Source organism: Alosa pseudoharengus, unplaced genomic scaffold, assembly GCF_046254945.1.
Source record: "Alosa pseudoharengus isolate Yale_2024_CS ecotype anadromous, Long Island Sound unplaced genomic scaffold, YU_APseudo_1.1 YU_APseudo_1.1_scf_13, whole genome shotgun sequence".
NCBI lineage: Eukaryota > Metazoa > Chordata > Actinopteri > Clupeiformes > Clupeidae > Alosa > Alosa pseudoharengus.
This window is the reverse complement of record NW_027468598.1, coordinates 6,349,519-6,371,758: the sequence shown is the minus strand read 5'-3', so window position 1 is coordinate 6,371,758 and position 22,240 is coordinate 6,349,519. Positions and strand designations below refer to the sequence as shown.

Sequence of the window (22,240 nt, the reverse complement as noted above, 5' to 3'; positions counted from 1 at the left end):
TGGAGGAAATTTGGAACAGCAGCCTTGGCTCTGGCTGGCTCTGATTTCCAACTTTTAAGTTAACTGGAGTATAGCACAAGTCATAGAATTCAATTCAGGTAATCTTCCTGCTCTACCAAGAACACTAAGGGCTCACCAGGCCACTCGTGTTCCTCATATAACCCCACACCTATTGCAATGGCCAACGGGCCCTTCATGGCTTTGCTTTGATCCAACAGTATATGAAGAGTTTGGTTCCAAAGCGCTATATCTCCATTTTTAAAAACATTAATAAATCTAAAAACTCTTTATATAGACCCCAGGAGAACCTCCACCTCTATAGTATTGTCTCGAGTCCCTCTAATCTCATGTGCATTATTTATTTGTCAAATACAGTATTTACATCAAAATGACATGGGGTTGACCCACACAGTGGAAACGGAAATGTAAAACATGACAAACTTATAAACACAAATATTTATATGTACATGGTTGCATTTCGGTACCCTATAGTTTCTGCATTTCATAATATGTGACACACATGATAAAAACAATACAACAGGGTTTATTGGGCCATAGTTAGATGTCCTTTTCATGGCACGCCTGTTAAAGCCTCCCTGATGGTTGCATGGCTTGTGTTTACATTATAAAATCATAGGCCAAACATGTGGTTATTTTGAAGCCAAGAAGGTTGAATGTTTCCATTTGCACTGTAACTGAGTACCATAATGAGAGATATGAAACATCACAACATTTACTGATGATTTGGTATGATTTTTCAATATGTGCTTTATCCATAATACATAGCAAGGCTCATAATAAATCCTGGATAAACTCAATGGAAAACAAAGGTAATAATATCACTTGGAGTGTTTAAGTATGTATGTGTACCTTAAATTAACATGAAATGAGAGAACAAATGTATTACACAGGATACATAGTAGATAAACCAGAACACTGTTATTTCTCTGGCCATCCCATTTGAAAAAATAATAATAAAAACCCAGGTTACCTTAGGAATGTGATAGTCTTATTCTTAAAAATGATTACAATGAATGAGAAGCACACAAGCAAGACAATCTAAAGAAAATGTCCTATACATTTGAAATGAAAAACGACAACAATTCTACACTCCCAAAATACAGGAGATGTTAGGCTGATGGAACGTCTTTTACTCAATGCATTAAACTTAAAAGATGACACTTGTGTGAACATCTTATAAAGAAAGCGTATTAATCATCCTCATTGCTTGAGGCAATCCATGACCTCTCTATACTGACCTGCAGAGCGGATGTGTTTGTGTAGATGACCACTAAACCATCCATGAGAGTGGTGAATTCAGTTAATGCCATTATTGTAGCTGTGAAGAAATGTGTTTGTTGATGGCCAAAATCCCTTTGTATTGCATTTCTTAATATTTAAGAAACATCAAACCCCTATTGTTCTATAACTGGTGAGGAGTTAAGACAAAGATCAACATAATATACCACAGCATGTGACATCGCTAAGGCAGAAAAGCATAGCATCGACTACATATTAACACTCCTGCTCAAAATGACATGCAAAAAAATGATTAAAAATGATGTAATACAAATAAAATAAGGCTTAATAGCAGCACTGGTACTACCAGGTACTGTCTATCTTTAAATTCTCTTTCAGAATTCCCCACTTATTTCTGAATCTTGTTTTAAATGCAGATCATCCAGCAAAAAGCATCTGGATGTAACAAACAAAGGCTTCTTTGCTGTAAACCACAAGTTTGTGTGTCATCAATTGTGAAACATCAATTGTGTGCCCGCCCGTGGCTTTGGCTTGGTTTGAAGCTGTAGGAGAGAGGCATTTTGAGATTTTGTGCTTCTGCAAAGAACAGATGCCATGTGCAAAACAAAGTAACTACACAGTTTCCCCAAAAATTTGTATTTTCTCCACATATGGTTCACTTTCCTGGACTTATTGTCCATTCACTCCATTGTCTGTCAACTTTCACTGTGATTTTAAGTGTCCATATTTTCAATTTATAACATACCACCATTGAAGACCATGAACATAGAGACAACCACTGACATTTACAAGATAAGAATTGCTCCCTCTTCCCACACAATTGTAGTAATTTAACATTAATAATCAATCATACTAAAAGAAAAACCAACACACATTAAAACGTTGTATATTTCATAATAAGACTAAATAAGCCATGGGGCTCTTGAGAGTTTTTCTCTTTTTTGAATCTTAAAGCACTGCTGAGATTATGTTTAACTGACCCGCACACACACACCACATAGCAGCTGAATGGCATGATGACACACAATGGGACAGTGACCCTTGCCCCATGTCTGGTATACCTGTCGGACAGTGACCCTTGCCCCATGTCTGGTATACCTATCGGACAGTGACCCTTGCCCCATGTCTGGTATACCTGGTGTGCACAGATCCGGCTCCTGGTGTGAAGCAAGATGTAGCCTGGGATGCAGTGAGCAGTCAATATCTCTCAACTGCCATATCCATGGTGCTAAAAATATAGACTCCCGTTGGCTTCTTATTAGTTCAACAAAATGAACAGTAAGAAAGATCTGTATTTTGAAGGCATTCAGGAATGATTTGGGATTTCCATTGAGCTTGAAGTTTTACGCAGTCAGAAGGGCACGTTGGAAGAACTCACCCATAGGATACACTTCACATTCTCAGTCACAATAATACAAAATCTGCCTGGAAAGAAATGTTTTTTGTGTATTGACATCAGTGACAGGATGGGAGAATCAGCTCATGACATTCACACATTTGACACAATCATTTTTCTTTCTGTCAGCCAGAGACCAAATGTCACAGACATTACTCCAGCTGTGATAATGTGTCATGTTCTGCCACCACAGTTTAAACACACCTTATATAAAAACCAATTCATATAAAAAACATTCAGTTAAAAGCAAGAGTAATGAAGATAATAAAAAAACATACATCCAGTGTTGGACTTTCACAATAGGATTAGGCATTTCTCCCATATCTTTACAAAAACTTGTTTTTACCCACTTAATGCTTTTATAATGTCATCAGAATGACACTGAACAGATTAAGACACCATAGACTCCAACCTCTACTTTCTCCTCTGTGTGTTACATATGATATATAATGGCGATAGAAGATGTTACAAGCGCTGTTTCTATTGTTGAACTGAAAAGGTTTGGGTGGTGGGAAGTGAGACTGATACGCAGGTGTGAAAAGAGAGGGGTGAGGAAGGGTTGGAGGAGGAGAGCTGGAGAAAGGGATGAAAGTGAAGGAGGTGAATGGGGTGTGGTCAGATGCAGGGAGGAGCAGGAGGTTATCTGCCTTCTTGCCCTTTTTTTGTCTGCACGCCACTAGACATACCACTCTTTCTTTGAAATGACCGAGCCGTCGGTTTGAGAGACCATATCATCAGCTATCTCAGGTTCAGGGTCATACTGGTAAGCGAGAGTCCGGTCATCGAAATCGCGGCTCTCGCCCTCGTCCACAGTGAAGTAGGGCCTCTTTAAATCCTCCGATTCACCTTCAAAATCCCGATCGCCCTCATAGCCCCCTGAGCCCCCTATCTGAGCCGGCTTCTTCTCGTCATCCGAGTCGTCGGGGTACTGCAGGTTCTTTGGGATTGGGGGGTGTGCGGGCAGGCCGCTGGCTTTGCTGTAGCCGTTCCCAAAGACATGTTTCTTGGTGCTGTAGTCACCCTTAAAGGTGCGCTGGCGCCGGCGCAGGAACACAAAGAGCAGCGTGCCAACCGCGGCCAGCAACGCCACTCCGCCCACAGCGACCCCGATGTAAACACCATTATTAGGCTGCTCCTGTGGCATCTCACGGGATGGTGGGTTGTTAGGGTAGTCTGGGTAGGAAAAGACAGATGGAAGGGGACAGTGTGTCAGTGCTCTGGTGGAAGGAGGTGCTTTAAGTGCAGGTGCTCTTTTTTGGAGATGAGGGTAGGGGACACAGGGAAAGGTAAGAACCAGGGACACAGGAAGGGACCCTCCCACCCACACCCCAACTATCACACAGACAAACGTTCCCACAGTGATGAACCCCTTGACACCCAACAGGCAAACATAATCAAAATGTGTGACATGCATTTTCAGTAACTGAAAATAAAAATAAAATGGAAATTGTGAGACAGATAGAATGAAGTCATTTGAGGCAGAAATGACAGTTTTCTTATTTCCACAGCCTAAAAATGAAACAGGCATCACGCAAACCAGCAACCAGAATAATATGAAAGTTACTACAGACAAAAGTTTACAGAATAGCTTGAAATGGTGTGAACAGATAGTCAATTACTAGAGCTCAGCTTCTAAATGACAAACTACATTTAATTCCACAACATCCCTGCTGGGGTCTGTACATGTAGCAGTAGCATCAACACAAACTAGTTCTAAACTCCCTGTGCTTCAAAGGCATATCGAGCTGATGTGGTCTTAGAAAACGACATCCATTGAGCTGATTTTGAATGTATATTGTCTGTCAACAGGAAATCATTTCCCCATGTTTACAACTTATGAGAGAACCTTAAGACATTAAGCACAGCACTGAACACATCAAGCCAGAAAATACTTTTAAAGTTGTGTTAATCCACTGAAAACCACGCTTGAGGAATGCACAATTTGCTAAAGATAGCTGCAACAAGTCGAAGATTGAAAATTCTACAGGGTAGTGCACACAGGGTAGCTCTTCGGGGTAGTTTGAGTGTAGAGTGGTTTTTATAGCTATTAAATAGTGGGACACGTATGAATGTGGAGGACAAAGTAATTAGCACCAGATAAACCTGAGCACTCAGTCAGCTTCTGCCCACACATGTGTATTCTCCAGCTTGCTCCTGCATAAGAGCACTCCCAAATGTCTTACTAACACAGCCAGAATGTGTGTGAAGAACTACCATCCGCATCAGGAAAAAAGCCCTTCCAACAATCATGAGTGGAATATCAAATAGCATTAACAGTTGAAGCTAAGTGGAACAGACTTAGAATTACATAGGAAAGGGGCAGAACACCACAAAAAAGAGAGAAAGGGACGGAACACCACAATGCTAACTGGGAATTGTTTCCACTTTGCCTACAGGTCATGGAGAACAATATGTCAACTGAATTATGCAGCTCAGGCTGAATAATGGAAACACTTTGGTGCTGCGTATTCACGACTACCCAAGCAAGTGTGAAAATTCCATTTATCCTTTGGTGTCTCTATGTGTGACTCCCTCATATGCTATATCAGAAACATTGATGTGCATATCAGATTGGCTCAAGAGAGCCATGGTCCCATTTTAATGGGGAGCCTAATGAGATTAAGCGGACATTGGTATTTCATGATGAGTCTCAGGGCTAGAGGAGGGTTGACCTATTGCCAGGAGCGAAACCATATAAGGGGAAGAGAGAGAAGAAGAAAGAGAAAGAGGGGGAGGGAGAGAGAGAGAGGGAGAGAGAGAGAGAGAGAGACAGGAAACTCATGCCAGCCACATCCACATCCCCAGCTACCTTCTCACAGTCCCTTCTGCACCCTTTATCAGCTTCCCCTCTATGTCCGTAAGTGTGTGCGTGCTACATTTACTAGCCATGGCCAAGGAAGCACAACAGTTCAGATGTTTCTGTTTAAACTGTAGGATGGCAGCTGTGAAAGATTCTGATGATTTGTATCACTGGCTGAACAAGGGAATCAGGGTAAAAGAGCACTGCAAGCAGGCTTATGCAAGTTGGAGGAGCTGAATGTGATTGGCCTCAAATGAGATTCATAACTTCTTGCTGAGTGGGAGACATTTCCGACTGTGCATTGATACTACCCCTCCAAACTGAGCAATACAACTAGGACTCATTTACTCCCATCAAAGAGCTGTCACCTCCTCCTTAAAGCAAGGGTCAGCTTTAGGGTGGACTGCACTTCCCTTTTCAATGAAAACAAAGCGAAAGACACATCCAGAGGTTGACCCTGAGCCTCCTTATCTTCACTCCTTATCCTCCTCCCTACGCACTGTGCTCCTGTTCTAACATGTCCTCTCATGATGATGCATCGCTATAAGGTCAGAGACTCTGGGCCTATATGCTTCCACTGCTTTCCAAATCAACATGCTTTAACAAACACCAACTCGCTTCTCATGCTCCAGGATACGATCACTGATTGTATTTTTTTTTAATAATGGCATTTGCCGCAGTTTCGCTATTCTCAATCCAGTCTTAATCACACTGCTAACACACTGACATTATAATTCAGTGAAAGGGGAAGAGAGCAGGGAAGGTTTTACTATCAGGAGGAGTGTGAAGAGGGTAAGTGTGTGTATGAAAGGGGGTTCTTTTCAGTGAGAGGGTGCTGACACTAACACCTGCCAAGTGACAGATAAAACAGCCTCAAAGAGTTGTCACAGCTGCCCTGATACCGTTCCAGGTCAACAAAAGGCTTGCCTATTACCCAGCCCCTGGGGATAAACAGATAGCACACTACCCCTGAGTGCAAATGACCAGCACAGTTCGGCTCAGATGAATAGGTGCAGTGAGGCGCCCTGAAAGGCTATAATTCAATAGACAGCCTTAACAGCTTCATAGTGTAAGATAAATAAGCAACACTCTTTATGTGTTTATGCCAAGCCATTTTTTTATTTTTATATTTATTCATTTACATGTAGGAATAATGAGGGAATTCGATATATTTACAGAATATTTTCTTTACTGAGAAAGCAAACTTGTGTGAATCTTTACTTGATTTGACGGCAGTGAGCACACACTTCACAATAAAATCATCATAACAATAAATCAGTTAATTATTTTTGCCAGTTCCAAGGAGTCTGGCACTTTGCCTGTTATGTAACCTTCAGAGACTATATCACTTGAATGTACTGGCAAATACACTGCGCATCTAAGATCAGGATTTTTTATGTAGCTATTGCGCAACTGAGTGAGAGAAGCATGTTCATACAAGTCCTGTCGCTACATGCAATCAGACTTGAGCACCACGCATGACTTGGAGCATGTCAGAAGTTGGAAAGGAATGCAACAGTCTGAATAGAAAAGTGAGCAGAATGGAGACCTAAATTGAATAGGAGAATCAACAGAACAAACCGAAGACCTGTCACAACACTGAGTGTAAATGGCAGTCCTTGTCCTGTCGTGCTGGTGAAGGGTGTGAAAAAAAGAACAGGGAGTGAGAGAGGGAGAGAGAGAGAGAGACTGAGTCAGTAATAGGAGGGACCCTCCTCTGCTTGCAGTGGCTTGATCTTCTGAAGTCATGGAAATGTAATGCTGTCACAGAAAATAAAAACTCGGCAGCGAGAGAAAAAACTGGAGGGACAGTTTATGTCTCTTCATTCTCCACTCACAGGCAAAGATCTCCTCTCTACTCCCCCTCTCTGCACTTCCAATTCACTTTTGCTTGTGTATACATAACATATACCGTCATTCCCCTGAGTAGGGTCATATCAAGCAACATTTCCTTACTGCCTCCCTTGTTCTCATCCCTTTAATGGCAGAAGAACCATGTCATCTTAATCTGTTTTCTAACCAGGTGCTTTTCTCCGCTGTACTGGGACTCTTGACGAGCCATACTGAAGGCTGTGATGGCGTTCTATTAGAGTTGATATACTGCATATACACACAGACAAGCTCCCGGAGTGTATGTGTACATGTGTGTGCATGTCAGAGATGAACAGGGCAGTGTGAATATTTCATTGTGTGAATCACTTGAGAGCAGCGCTGTGATGCATAACCCGTCTGTCAGGTTTGCCAAACTCATCTCCCCCCTCCGTGTCCTCCCGGCTCACAGGCCACTAGAGGAGGGAGCCGTTAATCTGCCTCCCCCCTCAGGCTCAGGCTAGACTACTGCCAAAAGAGAGCCATTGTACTATTTCTTCAATAACCTTGGCAGTGCACGTCATCTTTCTGACAAGGAGGATTTAATGACACACAGAAGACACATACAGCCTCTAGAGCCATGAATATGTCTTCAGCTCTGTTATGGATGCTAACCCCCCAACAGACTTATTAAGAATCCTTTCTTGGCCTGGCAGACCTGTTCTCTGTACCTGTGCAGCATGCCATGACCCTTTCAACCTTGATACTTTATTCTGGTAAAAATGCAAATTCACCTCTCTACTCAAACATGAGGGATGAATATGAAAGACACTGCAGTGTGAAACTACAGCAATTTTACTTCGCCGTTAGAGGTTCCCTAAATGCCTCTTTGGCTCTCACTTTATTTCCCTAGAACATCGTGAGAGTTGAATTACATGTATTTATACTTTTTTCATTTCCCTTTTCTTTGTCCTCCCCTCACATGTGGCTGGTAAATGGAGAGTCGGAGGGGTCAGAGGTCTGGATAGGAAATGTACTGGAGTCAGTCACTGGCATGGGACACGCCATGGGAGAATTGCAATATTATTTGTATTGTAAAAGAAAGGGCCAGAAAAGAAAGACGTTCAGTTGTGAGATATGCTATTAACTATGCACAACTGACACCAAATATGAAAGTTCACACCCCTGACACTTTCTTTAACCTCACATTTCAGACCAATCTGTGGGATCTGTGTGGTCCTGAGAAATCCTACATAGCCCTCGAGCAGCAAGAAACTGACCGGAGGCAATGCCACACAGTTTTGCTTTTCTTTTAGTGAGATGTGATACATAATACATGCAAATACATGAAAAAGTAAAGAAATCATTCAGCAATATCTTCTTAACTGAAATATTTCCTCTTATCAGTCACTAAAGTGAAAGCACTAAAACAGGGCTCCTTGATGTTGATGATCTGTCTTGAGTGCAAGATACTCTCAGGCACTGATTTGTGTAGTTGCCTTAAGCCCCTTCCTGCCACCGTGCCAGCTGTCAGTATCTCTTTTCTGTACTTACAAAGATAGTCCAACTGTGTGTTTCCTGTAATGGGACAGGAAGAAAGCTAAATTCAGCCCAGACTGTTGCTGTAACGTCACTGATTACATGGAGCCTTGCAAATGACAAATCCAGACCGTACTCCCTGCCGTTCTATCTAGTCACAAAAGGCACCCCACAAAAGGGATCAAATGACAGCCTGTTTCGCACCATCAGGGGTTGACTCACCCAGACACTTCCTTAACTTCTAAAGTCTAGTGCTCACAACAGAGGAACATGATCTCCCTCAGCAGGGCATTCTGTTTGGGCAACACAATAAACAATGCAGACGGTTAATGAAAGGCTCACTTTTTTAGGAAACATATTCCCATTGGTCTCTTAAAGCACTACACCAAGGCCCTGTAGGACTGAGGAAACCTCAATCTCTTCCTTCCTCATGGGTGATAATGAGATAATTGTTGGACTGTCTTGACAAATGGCTCATTGGTGGTGGATGGGAATCTGAGAGTAAGGATCTGTGGTGATTCCCACACTAAACTTGAATGGCAAATGGGCCTGAACATCTCAAGAGTTTTTTTTTTCTCTCCTGATGAGGGCGTCTCCATGATGGTCTGACCACAAACTCATATCAAGATGGTCATAGGAATCACACAGCTGAAGTATGTCATATGCAGTGAACTGCTGAACTGAAACCGAACTGCTTTCTGTCTCCTCATGCTTTTGAGTGCTGTTTTCATGTAGATGATTTAGATTATGATGCTCCTTGTGAGGCCATGGTAAAATCTAGCTGAACTTAAACGTCACTGATGAGGCTAACATGTCTGTATCATGGAGAAAAAGTTATTATATCAGTCAGTCTGATTGGTTAAAGCGATTTAGGACCAAAAGTGGCCGACACGTCACAGTATTGTAGTCTGCCTCAGGATGTTCTGCCATTGTGCACCCATTTTAGAAGACAAGGGGACAACGACAACACAATGATAAAACATGGGCTTCCTGCTTGTGTTCAGTGCTGGTATACATTCTGCTTCCTGGCTACACTCATATCAAGTGTTTATGACCCCAATGTTCCCAAACATCCTAGTCTATGACACTATATCATATGCATCTTTCTACCAAATAGCAACTGTAAATACACTGGTAGAGGACTCTAACCATAGCTAAGTACAAAGAATACATTTGTAACAATTGTGTAAGAACACTTACAATACACTGTACAGCACTACAAACTGCTAATCTGAATGAGGTGCCACCTGGATGTGTCTAAGGGAGACCATTTATATTACAGTATGCAGATTCTGACAAACGCAAACGATTTCACGCTCTATTTAGTGGGGAAAAAATCTCACAGTATGCATGGATGCACAAATAATTCCAGCAGAGATCTCAAAAATGCATAAAAATACCCACACACATATGCCGCACGCGCGCACACACACACACACACACACACACACACACACACACACACACACACACACACACACACACACACACACACACACACAAACACACACACACACACACACACACACACACACACACATCCCTGTATAAATGAAACATTTTAGTGTTTGACCAGTTGGTGTGTGAGAATAAAGGTATCCTCTCTTCTCACTTTGTATACCTCTAGATCACAGACTTCCTGACCCCATACCTCAGTACCTAACTTACTACACAACAATACAACACTTTGCTCAATATGCTTGTTCACATTGTTAAACAGAGTTAAAAAGAATCAAGTTCTAAAAAAGCGTAAGCAATGTTTTAGAGAAAATGACAGCAGCCATTCTGTCAGTAGCATATGCATACAAAGAGAAAGATATGATGCTTTGAAAACACGGATGAGTAAATGCATCATGGGAAACAGAGTACTGATGTTAATACAGCACACCAGGAGAACAGGCCTCCCCAGAAACATGACACAGGTCCACATGCAAAGCCATGATGCAAATTAGACGCAGTCAAAACCAAGCAGCAGAGCACTCCTGAGTTACAGTCAGAGTAAAACTGTCTCTTCCCAGCCCCTCCACCACATGATCTGCATAGGCATTTATCTTCTCGGTTGTTTTGCACATGAAGGAAATGCGGGGGCTCCATGGCTACATCCTTGCAGATAAAATAAAGTGAGATCCATTCTTCAACGCCAAATAAATCAGAGGGGCAGGGCAAGGCAGTTTTGTACTCTACTTTCTATCACCATTCACCCTGCTCCAGGCAAAGGCAGCTCAGAGAAATGTGAGTACGTGCCACTACATGGACAACTCTGATCGTCTCAAATGATCCTTACTCTCTTCGGCTCTACTCATTAGTAGCACAGTTGCAGAGAGAGAGGGAAGGGTGCTACGTGTTTTAAGGTGTGAGGAGTCCTGTGTTGGCTGCTAGAGCTAAGCCCTGTGATGTGAGAATGTGCTGTTATTTTGCTCAATCAAGTGTATGTGTGTGTGTGTGTGTGTGTGTGTGTGTGTGTGTGTGTGTGTGTGTGTGTGTGTGCGTGTGTGTGTGTGTCTGTGTGTCTGTGTGCCACTCATCATGAGTAAGAGTGCTGGTAAACAGTGAAACCCCTTGAACATGTACTAACATGAGGAAGGGTGTGTGTGATAAAGATTCAGGCGAGTGAGACAGGGTTGGGGCTAGGAGTGTATGTCTCAAAGAGGTTGGGTGTGGGAGATCTTTAATGAATAACAGAGAGTAGGGATCACTTCATTAAACCTCAAAATACTTGAGTTGAGGTCTATGGATGCTGAGTGGCTTGTTTTTTTCCTCTCACATTTCCAGAGCTTCCAAATGCCACTGTGCAGAGCTAATGAACCATCGCCCCAGCGCCGAGCAATCGGGAGTTTAAGCCAAACCACCTACCTGTCACGTTGACTTCTACCCGTCCCGAGCGGGTACCAATGCTGTTTGTGGCGTCGCAGACATAAGTGCCAGCCAGGTCATACGTCACTGGGCCCTTGAAGAACAGGGTGTTGTTTTTGATCTCAACATTGTTGGGCAATGATCCGTTCAAGCTATGAAAAGAAAATAAAAGAAAGAAACCAGGTAAGAAAATGACAGGTCAAGATGAAAACATCTCAAGATGAAAGGGCTTATCTTGTGAAAAACAGTGTCCCTTCCCCTTCCCTACCCTCCTTCCTAGACTAAAAAACAACATTCTGGAAAAAACACCATAGCTAGTGCTGCATGTCCAAACAGGCACACACAGCTGATGCCTGAGGATGCAGCACTCCACTTAAGGGGAAAACTAAATGGGTGGTCAAGAGAGACTCGGTTAAGTGGGAGAGGGAGAGAGGGAGAGAGGGAGAGAGGGGGGGTGAGAGAAAGAGAGATGGAGGAGGGGATTTTTGTATAATTACACACAAACATAGCTAACCACGTAGTAGAATTGTCTATGACAATTTATCAATTTAACATAGGCCATGGCTTAGGAATGGGTCAGTGATAACACAAATATACTTTAATTTTCTGGTGTTGATTTCTGAACTACACCAATTTTGTGAGCATGTGTGTGGAAAAAACACAGAGAAATCAATGGCTGTTAACACATTACTTCAGAGAAGAGTAGAAGTCGTCTGACATGTGGTCTTGATTAGATCTGGTGCTTGACCCTGCTCTGGCATGTTGTCTTGGCATAATCAGTTACCACTCCACCTTTATGATCCCAGGTTGCTCCAGACACGCCAGCTGTGAACCTCATATTTGAAACCAAATATTTACCCTGAATTTACCCTATATTTACCACAGAAGCGTCTTCCAATCGCATCAAGAAACATGCAACCCACCATGGAGACCTATTGTATTATAACTATGCATTGGAAATATTTGTTAGTATCATATAGCTGCTTTTGCCATAACTGAATGGTCAGGTTTGTTAGTGGTGGTTTGCAGAATGGACTGCTGAGTGTATCAGTGACTGCTTCTGCATGAGGAGAGATGTGTTAGAGATTTAAGAGTCTGTGGTGATTGTATTTTTGGAATGTGTGGAAGGGCCTCTGCATCCTTGTGCGAGATGTGTGAGAATAATACATGAGTCACTGCTACATGTGTGTGTGGGTATTGGTGTGCGAGTGTGTGTGTGCACGCGTGTGTGTGTGTGTGTGTGTGTGTGTGTGTGTGTGTGTGTGTGTGTGTGCACACAACACTCTCTGCCAGCCTGGTGCTGACCTCGATGTGGAAGCCCTAGGGAGCCTTCACAACACATTTAGCGTCTTGTTTCCACTGCTGCAATGGCCGTCCTCTCCTATCTGTCAGAGCTGTGCACTCGTCCCTCCTGATCACTGTCTTGCCCTCCGCGCTGTGCTCCTCCCTATATCTGTCCCCTCCCTCCTCTCTATCCCCTGCTTCTGCCTCTCATTTTCTCTCCCACTCCTCCTATCTCTCTCTCTCTCTCTCTCTTTCAGCTCGCCCTCTCTGATGTTGAAATGGAACATTCCTCCACGTTCAGTGGCCATCACGAAGACTATGCCGTTCCAAAACCCAAATGTCAGCATATTGTTGGGAGGCAGGAGTTCTCTCTTACGCACTCTTGGACTCATTCAGAGATAAACTGGGCCTTGATATTATCACATCAAGGACACACAGACACATTGCTCCAGCCTCCCTCAAGTGCGCTGACACATTCCTCCACCCCAGCAAACAGCAATGGCAAGTCAAACTGCAAGGCTACATTTATCTCTTCGCCTCGGCATATACTTTCCTTTGTACTCTCCTTTGCACAGCAAACCTATCCTTTGTACAAACACAACTGGCGCACACATACTACAACATGTATGCACCACATGTATAATTACACACAGAAATTACAGACAAATCCTGCTTAACAAAGGGGTTGGGGGGGGGGAATCAAATGATTGTTGGCTCTGTGAGTGAACACTAACACTGATCACATTTTTGTTTCACACACAGCCATTTCAGATTGGGCAAGGCCCAGATGGCTCTGCAGCTCATTTGCCAGGCAAAGCAATGATGTCACCCATCCACGATACCCTCCTAATCCACACTGACTCAAATTACCAGCCGCTGCTCCACCAGGACTCTGCCAATGTCCACAAAGCATTACAGGAAAAACAGGCCTTTCTACACTTGGAGGAGCAATGCGACGGCAAAGTGCCTCAAAGACAGGGAGAGATATGTCTGCTGGTGTCTCATGGGACTTTTGGCACATCACTCCTTATTCTTCCTTTAAACCGTCACCCTTGAGGCCATGACTAATAGTTTAGAAGTACTGAAAGCAAGATGTGTGAGTGGAATGTGTGAAATGCAAGTGAGACAGTTTAATGACTGAGATGTCCAGCTTAAGATCGAACTCGAACTTAGTAAAAAAAAACATTATTGTGTGGATGACTTAAAAAATTACGTAACATAATATTGAAATGGGAGAGATGGACTGGGATGTGAGATTAACGGTTAAGAAGTGACTAGACAACTGTAGGGTGAGGTGTAGGGTGTGGTTAGAGCATAACTCAACTGCAACACCTGGTTTATTGCTCTCTTCCTGCTTGGTCCACACACCCCCATGTGAAATGACAGGACAACAAAACAATCCCTTTTAAGCCGGAAAAGCTCTCTTTACTCTCAGGACTATGTCTACACCCATAATATCTCTGGGACAACACAGCTATTGTCATGACTTTACATTAGCTTAGCAATATAAATAATTCTAACTGTGTGCTAAAGGACTGGCCCTTACAGTTTCCACTGGTAGATGGTCACGGCTGGGTTGGCGTCAGCATTGCAGGTGAGCTGGACATCCTGACGATTCAAATACCAGTTTCCATCGAAACCTTCAATCTGGACAAAAGGCTCATCTGGAGATAGAAAAGAGAACTCAGACAATAAGGCAAGGCCAATGGAGTCTTCTGTTCAGTAAAATACTGTTCTCCCTTCCCCACCAAACTGTAATGCTGAACACATGTGTTAATTACTACCAGATCCATGATGGGCAATGCAAGATGGTTAGCTCTGCTTGTTACACAGAGTTAAGATGGAACGGTAACATAATGTGTTCAGAAAATGTATGTAGACCTGATGTAGAAATGATATATCTTTAAGATGGCCAAGGCCTACATGGTGCACAGACAGATACTACAACACACTGTTTGTGTGCACATATATAGTTCACATCAGTACATATACAACAACATTTCCTAGGCCTACATTATATCTGAGCAACTAATATGACAATAAATACATGAAATACAAACTAAGTGTGTAATTTTCTTCTGACAAAAGAGTTGATATAAGCAAGAAAACAAGGGGCCCCTACATTGCACATTGAGAATGACGCTGTCAGTGATTCTCTCGTTGCGGTAGGTGACAATGCAGGTGAGTTTCTGCCGGTGGGTCTCGCGGCTGGGCGTCACAATGTAGCTACTGCGCACGGTGACGGTGCCATTGGGATTGCGCGTCTCCTGCAGGTTGAACTCGCCCTTCAGCTTGGTCTCCCACTTGATGATGCTTGGCGGTTTCCCATTGGCCGACACACAGGTGGCCACGGTCATCTTTCGCTTCTGTGACCGTGCGATGATTGTTGGTGTGGTGAGGGTCATGCGGGTCAAAGGTCGTGCTGAATAATCAAGCCACCAAACAGATGAGGTCTCATTATTTTCACTTCACTCACTAAATTTCACAGAAAGACATAAACAACTCAACCATGACATACCCTATGAAAACCACCAGTGTTTTGTGCAATCGCTTGCAGCTTTCATAGTGCTGTCAGACAAGGTGTGTGTATGCGAGTTTGGGCACAGATGAGGTCAGCTTTGTTGTCTTCTCTGAGCTGTTTTGACATGTGTCTAAACATGTGTGAAATGGAGAGCCAGGGTTATGAATTGCACGTATTGTGCATTTGTGTACACATCTGTGTGAATAATCAACAAAAGTTGTGAGTGTGTTTATTTGCAGTCAATCGTGAGCTCTTTAGGGTGGTGTAGCTCTCTCTCGATCTGACATGAGGTACTGCCAGAGAGGAGTACTTAGGTCAAGTACCTCTTGCTGGCTTAATTAAAAAAGTCATGACTTAATTACTAATTGGGGATTCAGTCAGATGCACCTTGTCTGTAATAAAGATGGTGCCTTTGTGTGTCTAGACACTGTTTTCAATTACTGGCAGGAAAACCAGGTCTGAGTAGTTTAGGCCATTTGGAAATGAAAGTAAATAAGCCGAAGACAGCATTACAAATAAAATCGATCAACTATGTCCAAGATAGACCACCTCAACACATAAACCATTCTTCATTAACTACATGGCTTTTAACGTGAAGAGCTTCACACAAACAACATGTTTTTTAGATCCACTGGTCCATGTGTGGTTATCGTGTGGTCTGAAAGTCCTTACCAAAGACAGTCAGATTGACCATGTTTTCCCTGTTGCCAGCAGGAAAAGTGGTGTACTCGCAGATGTACGCCGCCTCGTCAGACAGCCGCAGGTTGTTGAACACAATGGTGGTGTCTTCCAGAGAGGGTGTGCGTTGGCGGACGGCCGGGTTCTTGAAGCTGACACGGTCTTTGAAAGGCGGAAGCACAGACACACCCAATGCAGGGTTGGCTATGGCCACGTTCTGCTTGGTGCCGTTCAGGAACTTCTGCCAGGTGACCTGGGAGATCTTCACAGGGGGTCTGCTGTTCATGAACTGGCAACGCAGCTCCACCGTAGAGCCCACAAAGCCTGACTTAATGGAGTCCATCTGTACACTCTGACCCATAACCTCTGCAAGAGAGAAAAAGCAGAGAAAAAAGAGATTACAAAAAAAGAAAACATATACAGAAAATAAACATACTCATCAAATCCAAATCAGGTTGACGCATTTTGAGTTTTAATTGCACTTAAGAAAGATTGTCAGCCTCCAAAACTTTTAAACAAAGACGACTTATTTCTTACTAAATGGTCTCCTTAATGTGACAAGCAACAGAAAAATGTGTGGTTCAGACGAGCAGTCAGCCGCCTCCACTGGGTGGGCTCACTCCGTCCGTGTTCTCCACTGTTGACTTGTATGTAAAAAAAAGCATGTGGCCACAGTCCGATTCATCACTCTGTCCTTCCTCCCACTCTCAGCCTCTTCTCTCCGTTCACTAGTGGGCGAGCTGTGGACGAGCCACGCTGATGTTCTTGGCTCTGACATGTCCCTGCCTGCACACTTCACTTATCTGCCGCTGAACACATCTCCTACAAGGTGGCAAAGTTCAGGAAAAGACAGGGATGGAAACTCCCTACTTATGGAGGTACATAATAAGTCGAAGTAAAAATAAACACTGAAAAACAGTAATTTCTACAAAGTAATTATTGAATTTGATGGGAGATTCACTGAGTTTTCGTGTTTGTGTGTGTGTGTATATATCCACAGATGTGAACACATAATCTGTGGTAGGATCTACAAAGCTGTGGCTCTGGTGCAAGATGAGTGTTCAAGAATCTCACGTAGGCCGAACAAAACACATCATTCACACAAAATGGTGGGCAAGTTTGTACCTGTAGGTGTATGTGTCTGTCAGACAGAAACTACTGGTCTGACTCATTCCAACAATGTGGGATGCGAGTGGGAACACGTACAATGTTTCTATTACTTTTGATTTATCCACTTCACATTGCAAGATGGAAATTTGTCCTACCTTACTTTCAAATCAAGAATTTCCAAATTCACCATACATTGTTTTACAATTTTAAAGTAGAGACTATAGGAAAGAAGAAAGCTATTATAGAACATACGTTTATTCTTTTCTGTCCTGTCTAGCCATAGTCAGTGCTCAATTCTTTTATCACAATTTCCTAATGACAGATGGATTAGCTAATAGTCTGTAGACTATATAGAGACCAACACTGCTAGCTCTGCAGTAAGACCCTGTCCTGCAGTGTCCCTGTGTACTTCAGTGTATGACTCCCAAAAATACACTAGGGATTACTGTCTGTGACAGTACAAAATGTTTTATATAGCATTCCCCTGATGAACCAAAAATGTTCCATTTATAACTCGCAAACTCTCCATTATAAAATGAAATCAGCATATGGATGGGATGACAGATGATGCCGTGCATGGCCATATGTAACAATTCGACACCATGAGATCAGAGACAGGATGTGATCACAGCAGTATTAAACACGGTCATATGAGTAGTGTCGGTGAAAATAGGATTGGGGATAGATGTGGGGTGATTACACAGTCATTTAAGACCCTTAAATCTAAAAACTATAATGTGGAAAATGACCGAATTCATGGGTAAAGGGATTACAGAGACGCTCAGTAAAACCTGGGATATCCTCTACATTACTGCACACACGTTTACAAGCTTAAGCTGCTACTTGTTGTAGATAATGGGCCCTATTGTGAAATGCCAACGTGTTGAGTACATACTCGTTTCCCAGAGCCAGGCATATTATTATAATATACATGTATTACAATCGAAACCTTGGCAAACGCACAGTGTGGAGTGCTGAGGAATTTCAGGTCTGTTGGCGGTGGTCCTTGTGACAGACTGATGAATGGTACTCGGCTCCCTGTATCTACTCAGCACTTCTCCTGCCACCACAGCCAGCTGGCTGTTCCACTGTCTATCGAGCCCGTAGCACGTGAAGAGACTAAGCATTAAATTACAACTTGTGATTCCAATTGAGTTAATACAAAACAGTACAATACCACAGAACGTCTGTCTCTTATTTTTTGTCACAGAGCACTTAGGACTCTGAGATACAAGGCCAACTCTATATAGCCTGCGTGCCCTTCATTCTATAGCCTGACCCCTAAAAAATCTTCTGTTTTATAAGAAAGGTACCCAATTCAAAAACAGTGAGCAATCAATGCAATGCAAGGTACTGACATGCTTATGGTTAACTTTAATTGAAACAGCTGCACATTTCCAAGACTTGCCAGGGGATCATCAAATTGAACATGTTTGATGTGACGTCAACACTTTGGGCAGAGAGACTGCTGTCAGATATATAAATGGCAAAGACACAAGTGCACAAGAGATTTGCTTTAAACTTTCACATCTTTGCATGGGTACATAAGACATGCCAAACCTCCCCAACTGACATTTCAAATCTGGAAATGACATTGACTGCTTGCCTTGTCATGAAAATTGTTATAACATCCTTTGCCAACCATGACAATAAGTCCAATGTGAGGTTGGCGTGCCACTGACAACGTTCTCTAATGAAGCTGCAGCTCTCTCATTAAGTGGAGTGGCATGCAGGGACAACAATAACTTCTTCATTACAAACGCAGTTTCCATCTCTTTGCACTATTACACGTTATTTTTACACACTTTCCTTCCTGGGGCTTAAGTCTTAGCTCCCTGCATGTTTTTTTTATTTTTATTTTTAAATCTAACAACAATTTTTTGAATATTCTAGATCACGGATGTTTAACATCCCGATTCCCACAGTGATGCCATCGACTCCATTTCCATACGTAGAAAACATGCAGGTTGTTTTGTACCATTTTCTTATTCGGGACACAGACAAAGCACCCCTTTTGGTCCCATTGCCTTCTCTGCATCAGGAAGCGCTCCTCTCTGATGAGAAGGCCAGGCCTCATTTAGCCATGTGGGAGTAGACTAGCAATGCCCATTTAGTGTATTTACAGAGCAGAGATCCTCTTGGCCCCATTACAGAGTAAATATTCTGTATGTTGTTCATGGTTGAAGAAAGAACACAATAGCCCGTGAAACTGCTTAGTGTAATGGTATTAATGATACACCACAGTCACAGGAAATAGAGGATGCTGTCCTGTTTTGGGAAGTTCTCGCAGCAGGAATGAAACACAAGAATGCAGTATCAAATGCAGAGGATAGACAACTTGTCCTCTGAGCCCGACAGTTCTGCTGAAATGGACGAATAGACTGAAATGGATCCTAGAGTTATTTAATTGATAAGGCTGTTTTTTTATACAAGATTAATTTAGTTCAACTGAAGTGAACTTTGGTGCATTTACCCCTTTGGTACAGATGTTTTCCAAATGATTTCATAATGTGCATGGTCTTCCAAATGAGCTTGGTAGGATATCCAAGGAAATAGTCTACTGAGGCCAATACAACCAGATGCTTGCATCCATCCTAAATGGCCCTCAAAATGGATCGATATGGGCTGATTAAGTGAACATTCATAAATGTGCAATAGGTGAGAGAAAAATGGCGATCATGTGTGTCTAACTAACAAATTAGAATAGGCAGTCCTGTGCATCATAACACTGAGCAAACTTCTCTTTATGTGTAAACTTATGCTGAGATCCCATTTAACTTTCCCTTGAGTAAATATTTGCGTTCAGTTGGAAATTCTCAGCAGCAGATGGTTTATAGCCAAACTCAGTGACTCAGTGAATTTTTGTCCTTCTTCAGGTTAGCGTCTACACTGATACGTGATACCACTCTACAACTCATGCCACTTTATTAGCATGTAAATTGATAAGATAAGCTTTAGGGAAATATTGATTGTGTGATACACTAACGGAGGCCAGGCAAAAAAGAGGAAACAAAATTCAGACATTGTTTTTCCCCCTTAACTTTACTTTGAACTAATCCACTTGTGTCCACTTGTGTCTATAAGTAGGTTAGAACTGGATTCTGAGTAATACATCCTGAGTATTTTGCCTGTGTCTTATTACTCTTATAATACTATTGCTTATTACTTGCACATGTTCATATGTGGACCATTTACTTTTAGAACATAAGGCCTAATGTCGATATTCTGTTATATACAAGAAATGTCTTCCAGACAGTTCACAATGAGAAACATCGCAATCGATAAACCAGTAGGAGATCACATCGCCTCCCGATTGAGGAAATGTGCTCTTGACTGAAACCCAAACTGCTGGGGTACAGCACAATATGCTGCCATCAATCACTTGCTGTGAAAGATCCCAACCCCAAGTGAGCTATATCCATGCAGACCACACAGCAGAGGTGCTGGAGCCACAAGCTCATGCATCACCACCTGAAATCCCATTTTGCTGCTTTTAACTGCTGGAGCAAGCTCCGTTTTGGTCTGCTTGCTGCTGAAAATGCCAGCATAATGTGATTTTATGTGCATTGTTTGTGTCTTTACTGTCCAATGTATAACCTTGAAAACACAAAAATGTAAAAAATTAAACAAAACAAAAAAAACCCTGAGAGTATATCAGCCGATACAGACTAAATATAAACAGACAGTTCCACTGAAACCTGGTTTCTCCACCCCCACACACGGGCAGCTACTCTCTAAACAAGGACGCCATAGTTTCGGTATGCTAGGGGGAAAAAACAAACACTGGGAAGGCGCTACTGACTGAACTGACTGGGTGACATCAGCCCTGAAACTAGATAACAGGATACCTGCCAATGGAGGACAGGGGCATCGCAAAAACCCACAGTGCACCTGGTTTGTCATATGAAACTTTCACAAGTGAAAGGGGGTGAGTGGGCCCTGTAGCATGATCTGAAACTTCATCAAATAAAGATGTCCATATATGCATGAGAGGAGGAGAGGGAGGGGGAGGGTGCACATGCACTCGGCATGTTAATTATTTATGATCTCATTCACCCAAGCTGTTGCTGCGTGCTGCACCCTGGGTTAATGTGCGTGAGTACACAGGTCCTCGATGGTGCCCAGTCTAAATCAACAATTATATTGATAGAAAACACTAATCCATCACTTTATGAAGATCAGATCAAAAACATAAATGTTTGCTTCAATGCAAAATGTTCTCATTTCCGTATAATGCAGCACAGGAAGGTGAAAAAGAAAAAAATACATAATTAACATCATTTCTCAGGTTATACACCTGGGACATTTTTTAAACATTTGATCAATGTTATTTAAAAGGCTCTGGGAGGTCTCTTAAGGGATGGATTTAAAGTAGCTAATTAGCACATTCTACTTCAGTTCTACTATTAGGAAATCCCACCCACGTTTAATGAATATGGATGTACTGTTTAATGTCACTGCCCATCACCTCGTACCCACTGGCCATCATAAATCGTAAATATTTCTCTTAATATCTTTTGCATGCATTTAGAGTGCAAACCCTTTGTATTACTGTGCACCTTTTTCATGAACATAATGTGAACTTTGGAAGGTACAAATACAGGAAGGCACAATCATGTATTTTCTTTTTTTGTCATGTGTGCGTGTGTGTGTGTGTGTGTGTGTCAGTGTGTGTGTGTGTGTGTCCCTGTGGAGGCCCTCAACACGGTACTTCTCAACAGCAGGCGTGATGGCAGGTGCAGCCAAGTGACAGCCCATGGGTCACAGCTCTGGTAAGCAGATTATAGCACTCAGGATATGAAGCTAAAACAGCAGACCACCACGGACACTGTCTAAATAGGTAATGACATCCAGCAAGAGGCCACTTTTAAGAGGCCACTGTTTTTGAATAGGCAAAAAATGCATTTCTTGAATATCCACAAACATATCAACATGGTGTTGCTTTAATTGCCTCTATAGTTTTATCTTCAGGTATAGCTTAAAACGACAT

General features: G+C 42.5%; 1 protein-coding gene across 1 annotated transcript in view; it reads right to left on the bottom strand.

Moving 5' to 3' along the window:
- Positions 1-340: 340 nt before the first annotated feature.
- nectin1b (nectin cell adhesion molecule 1b) overlaps positions 341-22,240 on the bottom strand; it is a 47,389-nt gene continuing 25,489 nt past the window's right edge. The window contains exons 2-6 of the mRNA XM_076281932.1: positions 16,135-16,506; positions 15,064-15,363; positions 14,488-14,605; positions 11,658-11,809; positions 341-3,829 (exon numbers count right to left, since the gene is read on the bottom strand). Of these exons, the coding sequence (XP_076138047.1) occupies positions 3,333-3,829; positions 11,658-11,809; positions 14,488-14,605; positions 15,064-15,363; positions 16,135-16,506 (1,439 nt within the window). The 3' untranslated portion in view covers positions 341-3,332. The remainder of the gene's footprint in view (positions 3,830-11,657; positions 11,810-14,487; positions 14,606-15,063; positions 15,364-16,134; positions 16,507-22,240) is intronic.